This window comes from Apteryx rowi, unplaced genomic scaffold (genome assembly GCF_003343035.1).
Source record: "Apteryx rowi isolate R43461 unplaced genomic scaffold, aptRow1 scaffold_2, whole genome shotgun sequence".
In the NCBI taxonomy this organism is placed as follows: Eukaryota; Metazoa; Chordata; class Aves; order Apterygiformes; family Apterygidae; genus Apteryx; species Apteryx rowi.
The window spans coordinates 6178899-6194449 of NW_020448307.1; the positions used below are offsets into that span (position 1 = coordinate 6178899).

Genomic DNA, 15551 nt, shown 5'->3' on the forward strand with positions numbered 1-15551 from the left:
TTCCTTAAAACTTATTAATTTATTTTTCATACTAATACTTGCTTTTTGGTTAACTGAGAACTAAGGCAGTAACAAACTTCATGTTTTAAGATAACTAAAAACATGCACCCTTTCAGTTAGACTTAACATTCTACTTCAACACAAGACACATCAAGAAATAGAAAGCTTATTGCTATAGTAAATGAAACAGACTGCTCACATTGTTCAAGTATACATATTTATTTGTAATTTTACAGTGGCTTTAGAACTGGTGTTTTATGACAAGATTTTTGGAGAAAAAACAAAAAGGTTCAGAATGAGGCTATAACTAGCACTTCAGAATTAGTTACTGACAGCTTTCCTTATGAAATTTCTACTTTCCATTAAAAAAAAAAAAACAGACCAAAACGAAGGAAGCATGACTGCTGTCCATAAAAAAGAAAAAATACTTTCTAGTCATCCTGAAAAACAAAGTCCAGCATCAGACAAAATAGCCACTGCACTAAAGGGAACATGTTCCTATTGCACAAGCATCAAGAATGAGATATGACAATCAAAGCCTAATTTCATAGGCAGAAGAGGCCACATGTATCTATATAGTTAGACTTCAAAGCACATCTTTCTTCTGAAATTATATACCATACTATAAGTGAAATTAAGGCCATAAACTCAACACTATAACAAGTGATAGGGCTTGATGCTACTTTTCGTGACATTCGATAAACAGAATGCAGAAAAGAGGGCCAAAACAAGATATACAAAGCATTTTGAAGGGGGTGAAAACTTGACGGCATCGCAAAAGAAATTCTTAAAGAACAGATAGTTTGGGGGGAGTTATTTAAGGGATTAGGTAAAACTGGATCTCATAACAAATGACTCAAGCGACTATTGCAACCTTTTATAGCATGTCTTCTAGAATACATTCTGTAGTGTATTCCCAGGCATTAACATTTATATTTGTATGAAAAGTTATTTCTATGTTATTCCCTCTTGAAAAGAACTGAAAATCTGTATAATCTTTATAAGTTATTTTAATGACCAGATAGGCTTTACTGTACTGAGTTAACTGCATACAGGTAACTGTGTGATTTACTCTGGTATCTTGATTACACTAAACTGCTAAAACACCTGTGAAACCCAACATGTCATGTATTTTAAAGAAAGGGAAAGTAGTCATGTATTGCTATTTTTTCTAACTGTGTTCATTTTATTAGTATATAACACACCTGAAAGCAGTAGCTCCAAAACAGCAGTTACTACTGTGGAAGGTTAAACATTTTACTTGAGAAAAACTTGGGAATTTTACCTGATGAAGTTGAAGATGCACATTAATCCCCTTATAAAGTTTGGTTTGCCACCATTTAAGAAAATATAGATATCAAAAAACAGACAAATACACTGCTAACCATCTGTTTTCTTTTAAAAAATTAGCACCAATTTATGCATCTGAATTCATAGAAAAGCTAGTGACACTTTTGTTTTTTCAAAAAACAGTTTCTCCCATTAGAAGACAACACAATAACATATGSTCATGGGTATTAATTAGCTTTCTTATCAGTAAAGAACAAATGACTRCTGTTTCAGGTAGTGAACATAAAATGCAGTTCTTAGGTGATTACTTTCTCCCCTGCTTTTGTTACCCTAAGAAACTATGAGGTGCCGAATTAAGGACCCATTCTGGGAAACACACACACGTGTACGTAAGCGAGTAGACCAAGTATCAGGGAAGTATCAGGGTTTCGGACTAGTATTTTAGAGTATTTTAGGGACAGTGTCTTCCCATGGTATTGATGTAGCATCTATTACAGTGGAGTCCCAATCTTAAGCAGATGTTCTGGCCTTACCATAACGTATACAACAAGCTTATGAAGCATAGGCAAGAGTTAATAAAAGATTTTGCTTAAGAAAAAATCCTAATGCTCCCAGCTGATCTTGCTATCAGGGCAAAGAAACTTTGTCATATCTTTATAAAATAGATGGCTAGATAGTCACATTGCTACTCAAATYGTCCCACAGGCATGTGAATAGAGATGTTTCTCAAATGATCTCTTACTATGTATGAAATTTAATTCCAAATCTCTGAAAACAGCTTTATATTTAAAGTAACATGCTAATTAAATCTATCAGAACTGCAAAGAGCACAACCAAAATTTAAACACATTAGATGATTTTAATGTCATTCCATTCAACCATATGCTGGTTGCATTTAGAAGAATCCTAAAGTGCTTCAAACCCATCAATTAATAAAGTTGATTTCTGTTGTGCAAAACTGCAAGCACCTTCTCAAAAAATAAGCAGCAGCATCGAGGAATAAAAACTTAAATAGCTAAATGTATTTTCTCTATTTTGTTTTGAATTCTTAGACCAAAATAATTTGCCATGTTTTCAGTAACAAATCTCAGAAGAGTGCATTTTATTATTTTAATTTTATACTTGACTTGTTATACATATACTGTTTGAAATAGCGGACCCAAGTTTATTTATATGCACAAAGCAAGACCGTGGGATTGAAATTCAACAGCTGAAGTTTTAGCTACAAAAATAGTCTTTTTTATAGAACACAAATGGAAACGATGTTTGTCTCTCCACTTTTCTCCAACACTAATATGAGAAAAGGTGGTTTACTTGAAACATTCTTTTAGCTCCAGACACCTTTAGCATGCAGAGTGGACAAAAATAAAACTGATTTATTAAGTTGTGTAATAAGCTTTAGAGCATCACTATTACTCACGTAATAGACAATCTAAAATATATGTAAAATAGTCAGCCAAAGTACATTTTTTCTGTCAAACTTCCAACACATTTAAAAAAAATAATAAAAAAAATCAAAGACACTGTGGAAAAGCAAAGAAGTTACTGGAGTCAAGGATTCATCTTTGGGAACTTAAGTCCAAATTCTGCATCTGGGTACAGGTGTCCCTGGATCAAAACCAGTTTTGAGCAGGAATTACAGCAATAAGCATCCCAGAAAAGAATTTGGTTCCCAGTATATAGTATCACTAAGTTTTAGCATCAAGCCCTGATAGAATCCATATGACATACGTAGAATATACAGACAAAGGCTGTTCAGCTTCCCCCCACACACACTTAAAGTACTTCCATTTCAAGTGTCACAGTTCAATGAAACACTCCACACAAAGTGTATTGCTGCAAGACTGAACCTGTATTCCAAAAGAGCCTCATGTTCAGTAAAGATTTGTCTGCACTTGAAGATCTGAACTTCCAGCACCCAAACCAGAGGAGCACGCTTCTGCCAAAAAAGGGCCGTTCGTTCTGTTCTCGGAGTCTCAGTAAGCAAGCTGTATTTTGAATGTTTGAACCTACTTCATTCATCAAATTATGATTTTAAGCCAAATACAATCAGATCCAGAAAGGAAACTGATTTAGCATTGAAGGTCCTTCCTTTAGGAAAGAAAAAATTAAATATATGGAATCACTTTTTTCACTTAATTTTGCATAAACACATGTATACTCTGTTAGGACTTAAAGACAAAAAACCCCAAAGAACTCTGGTCCCTAACAGTTTTTGAAACTTACCAGCCAACCAGTTAATAAAAGTTAAACTCAAACTTAACTAGAAATTATTTTGATAAGGAAATGTAAACCCTTATCAGAAACACAATACAAAGAATTTCAAAGGCTGTTTGCTTTAGTTTCCAGTCATTAGACTAGTTTATTTTATATGATCTGTGCAGACAAAGCCTTATTTTGACATTTGTTTCTTATGTTTCATCATTTTTAATAAAAAACAAACCTTTCATATCACATTATTTCCTCAAAGCACGCCTACAGGCTTCTTATCCAGATTTAAAAGTGGCTGGCTTCTTTAAGCTTTGTTTTTTGAGGAAAAGTGATATGAGCACAGATGAAATGAACTTTTTAAAACATACTCCATTTCTGCAATGCCATACAGCTACTCAGTGTTCATATTTAATATAATGTTTCAGGTAAATAATCTGGTTAATAGCCACAGATCCCTCTTTTTTCAGGTGAGCAGTTAAGAATACAGATTGCATCTATGTTGACCATCACTTATTTTTAATCATATATTTCATAAATCATTTATGTATACTGCAGTAGTGTTAACACTATACAGTCTCTCATACAGAAAAGTAACATTCATGTTTACAGAACTAAGCATTTTTTTATATATATATGTATATACACATACACACACACTCACATATTCTTAATCTTTAAATACATATAAATATTTATAAATGACAAAGTGCAAAAAAATGGTCAATGGCATCACTTTACATACATGATTTTAACAACAGGAATAAAAGTGACTCTATTGCACACCAAACTCTCTAAACTTTTAAACCCTTGTCAGATTACATGTGCACTTTGTTTTCCGTCAGTGATGAGGCTCTTAYTGCATTGAAGACCATTTCACGAAATGGGGCACTGAACTTAATCTGCAGTCAGGAATACAACTAAATGTATAAAATCTGCATGCAGTGCATTTATAGTCTATATGTGCACACTGAAATAGTGTGGGAACATTAGCATGCGTCTAGTCTGCATGCATTTTTCTGAATACAATCTGCATATCTGTCATCTTGACAACTGGACATTGATTCAGTTTATTAGCAATTCAAAAAAAATTATACTGGAATCAAAACCACAATATTCACAGTCTTTTCATTTCATGCATGTTTCCAAGACAGTAACAGTTCTGTAAAAGTTTGAAGCATCAATGAATGCCATAGCAAGTATCCATTAAATAAAATGAGACTGCTTTTCCTACAATAAGATTTACAAGGAAGCTCAGTCAATCTCACAGCTGTTTTAACTCCAAGATAAAGCTATATACTAGGAGAAGGTCAGATATCAGTTCCAACCATGGGGATAGATCGGTTATGTATCGAAAAACATAAAAGACAAATTTGAATCATAGAATAATTTAGGTTGGAAAAGACGTGGAGGTCATCTGATCCAACTCCCCCATGTTCTAAGCGGCTCAAATCCAATATGAAAAATTCAACTCTGTGCATCCAAAATACGTGGAGAAACACAGAGTGATTAAATTGAAAGAGCTACCACAAAAAGAAAAAAAAAAAATCAATCTTGAAAAGTAAAATCCAGTAGATTACTGGCATGGTAAGTGACTAGACCATTAATAACTTACTTTCTGCTAGCTTTATTCTAGGCCTGTTTGTGTAAAAGTTCTGGCTGAGCATTTTGATGTTCTTGATTTGCCATGGAAGTAAAGCGGATGCATTTGCTTTGCAGTTGTTGTAGCAGTGGATTTAATCAACTGCTGAAGACTTTAGCCCCTCATGTTCACATATAGAAAAAGAGCTCTTTCACAGAAGTGTAGGATGAAGTGTGTAAAATGCTGTAATCTACTACTTTGCAACAAGAATCTTCATAAAAAAAAAAAAACCTTAAAATAGCCTTTAAAAAAAACTAGGCAGTAATTTTGGATCGCCAATCTTTATGGGATGCTTTTTTTTTTTTTTGGAGGAGAATGCTGAGCAGCCATTGTCAGAAAAGTCACCCCCTTATAAAGTACTGTGTGTTTAGCACTGCCGTGTCACTGAAAACTAACAGCTTTATCTCAAAAAAATGACTATGCTTTGCTGATTGTCCATATTAATATATTCAAAAGTTTTCTCTTTAGTTTCATTCTATAGTGTCTGCGTCTTTTGCTAGCCTATAAAGGATTGAAATAAATCACAGATAATCTGAACTTGCTAAAAAAAAGAACAGTGACCTGTACTGCTGTAAGATAACGGGTATTATTAAACGTTTGTCCCAGTGACAAAATGCACTAAAACCATTTCACATAAACCATCAGTATCTAAAGATAAACAGAACTCCTGCACTTCAGTTAAACAGCGTTAAAAAATCCAAGATGCCAGATGACAATTCTGACATTTAATAAAGTACTTAATATGATGTTAGTTTTTGCCTTCTGGGACAGTAAATTCTAAAACTGAATATATTTGCTATAGCAAATTAAGCTATTTTAAAAACATACGGGTACAATCCTAATCTAAAAGCAATGTTTGCATTAAGAGACACTATGGTTTTCAAATCTTAAGGCCAGAAACGACAGGTAAATTCCCTTTTCTTTTACAGAGCGTACTAGACATCTCAGTAATGCAGGGGCTTGCTAGGCAAGTATATTTTACAACTTCTCTTTAAATATTCAAGTCAACAGTATCTAGAACAACAGCTAAATACAGTGCCTTTAAGAAAGTGGTGTTTTACCTCATCTTGGATATCTCTTCACTGCTATTATAGTAATATCGTTTAATCTCGCACACAYGCGCACACACACACACAAGGTCCTCTCGCAAAACATTTCATACATCTGCATGCTCTAAAGTGAACATGTACAAATACACAGATGTGTAGTATTTGGCAATTTTAGCCCTACACTACTGCAAACACATTTTCTAAGAATTCAAAATATTGTGCAATGTAAGAGGCAACGTTTGTATTATCTGATTCTGAAGACTGCATTGATAAGCCTGTATTGAAACTGCAAATAGTCCCCTCCTGTCCTCTGACACTGTCTTTAGAAAACATATTTATATGTTTTCCTCCTCTGGTATAAACAGAGAGGTTTTCCTAACTTGGGAATACCGTTTAGCTATATTAAGTAAATGGTCTTAGCTGACAAATTACTCAAAACTACTATCATATTGTTTCTTAAAATTCGCTAGATAGAATGTACCCATTAAAAAAATTGGAAAAAAAATTATGCACCTCTTTTTCAGGTCACTTCGGCTGCAAATCTCTCCAATTTGTCTGTCCTTTTATCAGAGTTTGCACTGAACGATGAAATGAAGAGCATCACAGATTTAATTTCCCTTTTTGTTTGTTTTTGTTAAAGGACCAGCATCACAAGCCAGAAAGGTACAGAACAACTTAGCACTCTCCCCTCTTCTAACCAGGCACTGCTTCACAGATATGTCACTCAACAAAAATCCCTTCCTTAAGATTGAGTTAAACCACTGTATCTCCCTTCCATGTCTTAATAACTGAAAGGAGTCAAAGACACATACACATACTCATAGGAGAAATATGAAGCGATGGCTGTGTTCTTTAAAGTTCATGTTTATCTCTTCTACAAGAAGATGGACAGAATCTTTGCGAAATGAAGATAGAAAGGACTCAATAAAGAAAAAAAAAAAGTGCTATGTGGAAGAGTAACTGCCCTTTAAACACAGTACTGAGAGCGCTCAGTACGTGAGCTAACACTCACATGTAACACTCCAGTAGTTAAATAAAGCAAACTGCCGCAGTCACACATTTAAACAAACTTCATAGAGACTATACATTCAAGAAAACCTACTGATGAGCAATACTGTACTAAAATGTAAACAAMCATTTGCATCACAGAAGCCTACCAGTTGGAACTGAAAAGTCATAAACCCACTCAAGAGGAGTTATTGGCTATAAGTCTATTATAACTGCTCACCTGAAACAGGCTGGAACAAAGAAAAGCCTATAATAGTGTCTAAATTTAGATTTTTTGTTCTTTAGACATTGATTTGCTTTCATTCTACAACACTAAGCAGGCAGTTTTATAACAACTGAGTAAAAAATACAGGCATTACTTTAGCAGAACATGCAGAACATGGAGTTTTTCTACTTGGTTCCATTAACTTACAAGCAATTCAGGCCCAATGGAAGCAAGAGTTCTTTTCCAAAGTTAAGTCTGCAATCCTGGCTGATCATCGGCATCCTTCAAGGGGTCCTGTCAAGGCATCGAGGCTGCTGTCTGTATCTGAAGCCAATGTTTGCTCTGTTGACATGGATGAAATGTCATTGATAGATGATGACTGGGAAGGACTGGTGTTGCTATTCACTGCTGCATCTGTGCTAAGTAAACCAAACATAATAAAATCTGAGGCAAGACAATATTGCAAGTAAAAATAACCGTGCTTCAAGGCTTTGAGCATCATTTTCCCCACACAAGTTCTTGTGAAATAAATTACTAATAGTAAAAAAAACAAACATGAAGTACCCTAGGACTCAAAACCGGACATGGATATTAAGAGATTCCTATTTATCTCCCCTCTAGAGGAAAAAAAAATATATATCTACATACACACACGTGTGTGCATATACATATGTAAAAAATGTGTATATACAAACGTATATATAAATTGTGTTATCTGGTGAACAGCAACCTGAATATCGAGAGATCTAACAAGTATAGCTCACAGGAGACCATACGATAGTCTAACTACTGAACCGAGAGAACAGCAAACATCAAGAATTCAGTCAAGGACAAATACTTTGCACTATAAACTGCTTTTAAAATAAGGAGCTCAACAGATATTAAACCCTACATGAAAGGRACACATGCAGAGCCACACAATAAGCATCCAGCATAAAAGATATTTATGTAACAGTTGATGCCACACATCTCGTTTGATGACTGAACCCTTTGGGAAGAAGGTAGTGAATATAAAATGCAGTGCATCAGACACACAAGACTTCTTAAAGAAGTTCTCCTACAACTTATTTCCTAAGAACATAAAACTACTTCATGCGGATTTCCAAAGGCTGATCAGAATCAATAGCCTTGAACACCACAACTTTTGCCTACCTGGATTAACCGGGATTTCTTCATTTCAGTAATGCAACCGAGCAACCCTATATCTCATAGTTGTAGGAGTTAACTGTTGAAACAATGACTAACCTGAGGGTTGATCTTTTACCACACCATTCTTGCTTCTTTCTTCCCAGTCCATTACTTCTTTGTATATTAATTCTTAAGAGAAGGAGGAATGAGAGAAGAGACAGAAAGAGCACTGTAAGACCACAGAGGATTTGTAAAGAGTTTGCAAGCATATAAAGGCACAATAAAATGGTTAAGTGTCAGTCTGTAACTTGTATAGGTATTTATTTTCCTTTTTACAAACAGACCTAATGCAATGATTAGAGGATTCTGCAGATATTCTTTATGCATCACGGAAAGATACTCAGCATGTACGAAATCAACATTTTATAAACAAAATAGCCAACCATTTAAAAATAACAAAAGAAACCCAAAAGACTTTATACATGCCTGAGATACACTGAAATTAACTGTAAAAAAGAAAAACAAAGATTTAGATTTAAAAAAAGAAAAAAGGTACTGATAACCTCTAGCAGAAACTTTAATTTCACTGATAACAAGAAAAGAATATCAACAAATGTCTTTATTCTGAAAGGAAAATCTCCATGGAGACTTTCAGGAAAGTCTTGAAATTCTGAAGTGGATTAAACTAACAATTAAAATATTGCATGAACACTCTCAGAGTATCATGTGCACTTTTAGTTATACCTGCAGTTAACTCACAGTAGCTTGTATATATACACCATAGTCTTAATGTAATTTAGAGAAACAAACTTCTGTAATATTTAAATAGCTTGATCCCTTAATTCTGAGTAAAACATTCACAAATGGATTCAGTTAGATTTAACTGATCGTTTTACACTTTGACTTAATCCAACATAATTTCAAGTGTACCTGTGCAGACATGCCCTAAAGAAAATATTTATAAACCAGAATTAGTGCCTCAAACTTATAAAGCTATTTTTACAAAAAGAAGTGACTTCCCAAGTAAGTGGAAACGTCTATCACCCTTGTACTAAAACTTTGACTAAAACTGTAAAGTGTAATTGATAGCAATACCACAATGCTGTTTATTCTTTTGTTTAAATCAACAATTCCTACCTATTCGGCTAATAAGGAATACAAACAATAATAAAAGAGGATTAAAAAAACCAAACCACCTCAAACCAAGATTTTGCTCTTTAAGACTTCTAGAACAAACGCAGTAGTAGATATTATCAAGAGATATGGCTTTAATAATACATAGTGAAAAGAGGCATGTGTTTCTGGTTCAGATTTTCCTACCAATAAAAAAAATGCCATCAGGATTACAAACACTTAAGAGATAACAAAATATTCAAAGGAAGGGAAGGGAAAAAGAGACCTGAGAAAATGAAAAACTGTGATATGTTGTTAAATATACTTCAGGGGTGTGTGGGGGTGGGGGTGTGTGCGCAYGCGAGTATGTTCCAGATGGTACATTTTTCCATTACTAATTTMTTTTCCTGTTGCCACAAGCAGTACTTTGTAATTTGAATAGCGGGTCCCAGTCAGTTACACAATTCAGCACCTATGTACTCCAAGCTGTGCATTAACACAAGTCACCACAATAAATGTCGCTGGTCGTGCCCACTTCTTACCTTTCCATTCCTCAATTGCATGTTCTCTTTCTTCCAATTGCGCGTCATAGATTTGAGGTGGAGGCTACAAAGCAAACAAAGTCTATAGTGTACTTACAATGTCAGACTAACACAATCAATCACAGCATGAAAAAAAACTAAAAATGACAATTTTCTCAGAATTCTGTTACTTTCATCTTTGGCAGTCTATTCCCCAGTATCTCAAAATTACATTCATTTTACAGCTCCAGAATTTGTTGTTAAATTCTACCTCCACTGAAAGGCTGTTTAAAAGCATCAACTAAAAATTAAAAGTCACTGTAAAACTTGATGCGAYTGCAGAGAAAGTCCACTTTTCAAAAAGCACTAGATTATTACCATAGGCAACTCTTCCTCCAAAGGGAGCAACAACAACTACTTTCAAAACTGTATGAATTCCACCTTACCGGCTGTTTTTCAGGTGGTTCTGCCCCTGCACTTTTGCTGATGGGCAGGACAGGGGGAAGCACCCACCCACACTGATACCTTAAAATTTATTTTTAATAAATGCAAACTTACAGCTTCTGCTTCAGCTGGATCATACCAGACAGTGATATAAGGATGACGTAAGGCTTCATCTACAGAAATTCTCTTGTCTGGATCTACTACAAGCATTTTTGATAATAAATCTCTAGCTTGACTGGCTAGAAAATTAAAAAAAAAAAGCATGAAAAGAGTTGTAGAGGTTAAAGTCTGACACAGAAAACATACTAGGAACAGGCAACGCACAACGGAACAGATTTCTTCAGCAACTAAGCCTCTCAACAAGTTCCATTTGTTGGTGACACGGGAATACTTGATTTTTAATCCTATAATATTAACTACATCTCCTTGAGTACTGATTTAATTGAACTGTGTGGTATTAAGGTTCCCCGTCTTGCTATAAGCATTAGCACACACCTTGCGAGGGCAGGCCCAGAGACCCAGTCTTTCCTACACTGTTACACATACACATACACACAGAGGGGGGGTGTGCAGGGGTGCGGGGKGTGTGTGTTATATTTTAAAAACAAGGTCACCATCTTTTAATGTAAATTTAATTTTAATATAATGCCAAACAGACCCTGCAACTAACCTCAATCAACCTCAATTTTTAACACTTCTGCTGTCACATGGGTCACAGTTTGTGTGAACATGAAAGACTAAAAATTTTTAGTAAGCTTTTAAAAGCACATCCTAGTACAATAAAAATCTAATTATGTGATATTAAATTATTCTTTCTTTAAAGAGAAGTTAATGTGACATATGGTTATCCATTTTTGTAGTGGCATTTTCTTAACATTTCTTTTGTCTGAAAAATCACTATATAGTCATTAAATAYAAGTAAAATATATATGTAGTATATTTGTATGTTGTTTATCTGCATACTATATTTACTAAACTCTATACTATATAAAGTAGTAATATAAATATACAATACAATATAGATAAATAAAATACAATTTTGTGTAAAATAATTTTCAAACATCTAGACAGTAACAAGCCTTTTTTTCCCTCTTAATAGTAATCATCTAAAGTCAAGGCATATCTGAAATGAATTATACGCCCACATCAACTAGAAAATTTTAATTGTAAATAACTTCCACAACAAGTATGACTTTCAGAAAACACTTAAGTCATAGACATTATTCAGTATATTAGAATTAAGCAGAATTTTGAGGACAGGGAACTATTTCTGTATTCAATGACTACTATTAAGATAATTCTTGTAAGACATCTCAGGATGTGTCATAAAGGACAGAAACAGCAGGTATGCAACTTCTAGTGTTGACACACCTACTGCAAAACACAGTGGTATTTTTTATTTAAAATTTTTTTTAATTAAGTGTACTGTAGGCATTTTAAAGGAACATCTTTAAAAAGAGAAAAACCCCTCTCCTTACTTTTTAACTTGTCACGATCAGATTCCGATGGAAATATCCAGTCGGGGAAGAGCTCTTCAAATTTAATACCAGGATATTTTGGCCTGTTTTCTACATAATTCCTCACTGTAGGCTGTAGTTTCTTCATAAAGTCTGCTGATGGCGTTCCTAACTGTTCAATAACTTTATTCCATTGATCAATATCTGCACCATATCTTTAGGAAAAATCAGCTGAAGTATTTGAAGTCTGCACTATATAAAATTATCACTTACAGAAATCTGAAAAGCGAATGGAAACTTGAACAAAGGACACAAATACAAACTTCATTCTAGAAGCAACTGTACTCTGAGCTGAGCTGCCATGCAAAAACTTAGATTGATATCAAAGTATAAAATTCAGGTTTTGTAACGCTAACGTAAGGATGGGCTAGTGCTGCATAATGCATTATTTTAAGTCTCTGTCGCTCATTAGTACCTATTGGCCAGTTTTGAATGCAGTACTTTAAAGAGTCCTAACGAAGTCTTTATTTAGCAATTACGTCCACAAAAGAACCTTGTTTGATGGAGACTATGAAGACAAAATGGGAAAGGCTGCTTTCAAGTCTTCTGAAGTGCAGAGACTACCATCAAAAAGAAGATTTCTGAAGGTAGGGAAAAATACATGAAAAAGCCCGAAGGACAAATATATCATCTTCAGAGTAAAGAATTCTTTTGCATCTTTCCTAAGGAAATTGGGCTTTTTTTTTTTTTTTTTTTTTTTAATTAATAGGAAGAAGGCTAGTGAGAATGACGGGAAATTGTTCATATCAAGAAGCCAATTTAAACCCGGAATCCAGATTTCTGTAGGCTTTTTTTTTTTTTTTAAATATAAAGTATATCAATTGTGGCAATATTCAAAGACCATTCTGTTCTTAAATTCGAATTTCAAATATTTTATAGGAATTACACTTACAAACTACAAATTGAAATCGTGTTTCATGTGTCTTCTCGACTGCCCCTTCTTCCTCTGTCACCTACGAGCATTTGCCCTACACGTAATGAAATGTGGTACAGATACCAGAGGTTGCTCTGAATGAGTCTAGTCAGATTAACAAAACTAAGAGAGAAGATAAATATCAGGAATACTATTACAATGCAAGTTTGCTCAGATTTACACTTCACAGTTTTTTTGATTAAAAGAATATGCAATTCCATCCACTTTGCTAACATCCACATCTAAATTCATAAACTATCATTTTAATCTATCATACCTAACCTATGTATATAGACAGATTCTATAACAAAACCCACAAATTTGCTGCACTTTCAGTTAAGATGCATTTAAAATGTTTTGATGATAGAAGTGTTTTTAATTCAGTTAAAGTGCAAAAAAATACAACTAAAAATATATGCATATTCACTGCTTCATGCTAAACCTTTAGAGACTTTAATACTTTAATTGAATATTATATTTGCTTATTTAATACATTGCAATGGAAAAGGGATATTAAAATCACAATAGAAAAATTCAATAGTGTTAAACTCCCATGCTAAAATAAGGCACATACAAATAAACCTTTTAACACACACCAGGAAATTTTGTTCCTACTTGAAAAATTGATTTCTGCAAGATCTCCACCAATCTAAATTCTTTTTGAGTAACAGCAATGTGGTTAGTCAGCTAATCAAATTAAAGCCCATTCTACTGCGRTTGCAGTATTTTTTTTTTTTTTAAAGGAACAGAAAAACTTTATGACCCATGCCAATTTAATAATAACAACTGTCTCAGCTGGATGCCTTCAAAACACACAACAAATATTGAAAATTGAAAAAAATATATTTTCCACAAAATAGTCTTTAAATAAGTTATGCTCATTAGAAACGCAACTGGGAGAAAACCTTGATTTCAATGGAAAACATGCAGAGCATGCCCTACGAACAGCCTGGCAACCTGTGGACAAAACTACCCTCCTTTTTCTAGTAAGGGAATCCGAGAACAAAAGTAATTCAAACAGTTTAGTCCATGCCAGGTGGGCCTACCTAATTTTGGGGACTCTGGAAGAAGAGAAGGTAAGAAAAGAGTCCTCATACAGTTGCAACAAAGCATGTTTTTTTCCCCTAAGAAATTCTGATTATGTCCAAAATCCTCACGCTTTTGCATCCGTCAGGTTGGGTTCCCCCCTGCCCGCCCCCTTCACTCCCTGGCCATCAAAAGCATTCAAAACATTCTCTGGTGCTGCTAGATTGTCCATTATTTTGTCTTAATTATCTATGCTGCATGTTTTTTTCTTAATTTTTCAATTCCAGGGCAATAGCAACTGCCAAGCAACACAGGCCGCTAACGGTTAGAGTCTCGTTCATCCTCCACAGCACCAGTCAGGAGCAGGCTCCGTCGATCCATCAGCTGGACAACCAGAGCATCTCAGGCCAACCAGAGCACTGCTGCAAATCTCTACAAAATCCCTACCAGCCATATGGAAATAACACAAATGATTGATTCTAAGACTTGAGAGGGGGGGGAAAAGTAGGTTCCCCTGCAGACAGTCACTGGCACATCATTAAGCAATGTAAGGTGCCAAACTTGGTTCCCTGCTCTAAATCCCCAAATACTAGAGCTTTTCAAAACAAACAAAAAAAAAAATGTAAGAGAAGTCAGGGGAGAGAGGAAGGAGGAAAAGGAAAAAAAAAGGAAATAAAAAGACGTACACACCAGCATCCCCCATAAAACCACACTCTCAAAACAATGTTGCAGCTGAAGTTACCAAAAAGGGATAATCTAACTGAAGCAGGTATCAGTCGGGAGAAGTTTCAACAACATAAATAGGTGTCAGTATTTGACATTAAAGGAAACCAAAAGCCAAATCTTAGAACAGAAAAAATAAAAAAAACACTACAGCTATGCACTCCACTGAAAACGTACAGGGAGCCACTACATGAAATATAGACTGGTGGAGCTTCAGTGACCCCTAAAGAACCATAAATGTTAACCTGCATATTTAACAAGTATGGACAAAATTTCCTTCATTTATTCACAAATAAATCAAGATAGCCCATGCTAACATGCAGGTGAAAGACACATAACRTACATGAAGAATTGTGTTAGGTTGGTCTGAAGGCTTCAGAAGATAAAACAATAAGTATAGAAAGGAAGAAAGGTGGAAAAACAAAAAGACTTATTTAATAATTAATCATTTGTAGTACTAAATAATGCATGATCGACTGCTGAAGATTAGTGTCATGAAATTTAGCATTCAAATTGAAAGTYCGCTACTAAGATACATAGGCATGTATGAAAAGATTTTGTGAACTCGTACATGATATTTTAAAGTGGTGTGCCCAAACTTTTGCTTGCTGACGAGCAAAAATGCTATGCTTTCCTCAAAATCCTGGGCCACAAGTATCTGTGGCTTCTTATAACCTAGAGCCATAGACTGCCAATTGTGGTTTAATTACATTTCCTGGATTCTGTTTATTTATTGATCAGTCTTGAACATCTAGTCCTACAAC

The 15551-nt window shown here is 34.6% G+C and overlaps 1 protein-coding gene across 14 annotated transcripts in view; it reads right to left on the reverse strand.

Moving 5' to 3' along the window:
- Positions 1-15551, reverse strand: part of MAPK9 (mitogen-activated protein kinase 9) — a 41356-nt gene that overhangs the window by 10239 nt on the left and 15566 nt on the right. For 6 of the 14 annotated variants that reach the window (XR_003253137.1, XR_003253133.1, XR_003253135.1 and 3 more), the window contains exons 8-12: positions 12087-12269; positions 10723-10847; positions 10186-10249; positions 8648-8719; positions 7610-7846 (exon numbers count right to left, since the gene is read on the reverse strand). Coding sequence is in view for 6 of the 14 variants with exons in the window: in XM_026063566.1 (XP_025919351.1) it covers positions 7674-7846; positions 8648-8719; positions 10186-10249; positions 10723-10847; positions 12087-12269 (617 nt within the window). In the remaining 8 variants the exon portion in view is untranslated. Of the gene's footprint in view, positions 1-200; positions 7847-8647; positions 8720-10185; positions 10250-10722; positions 10848-12086; positions 12270-12898; positions 15161-15551 lie in introns of those variants that run through there. The other 8 variants (XM_026063566.1, XM_026063571.1, XM_026063568.1 and 5 more) reach the window with 6 other exon arrangements.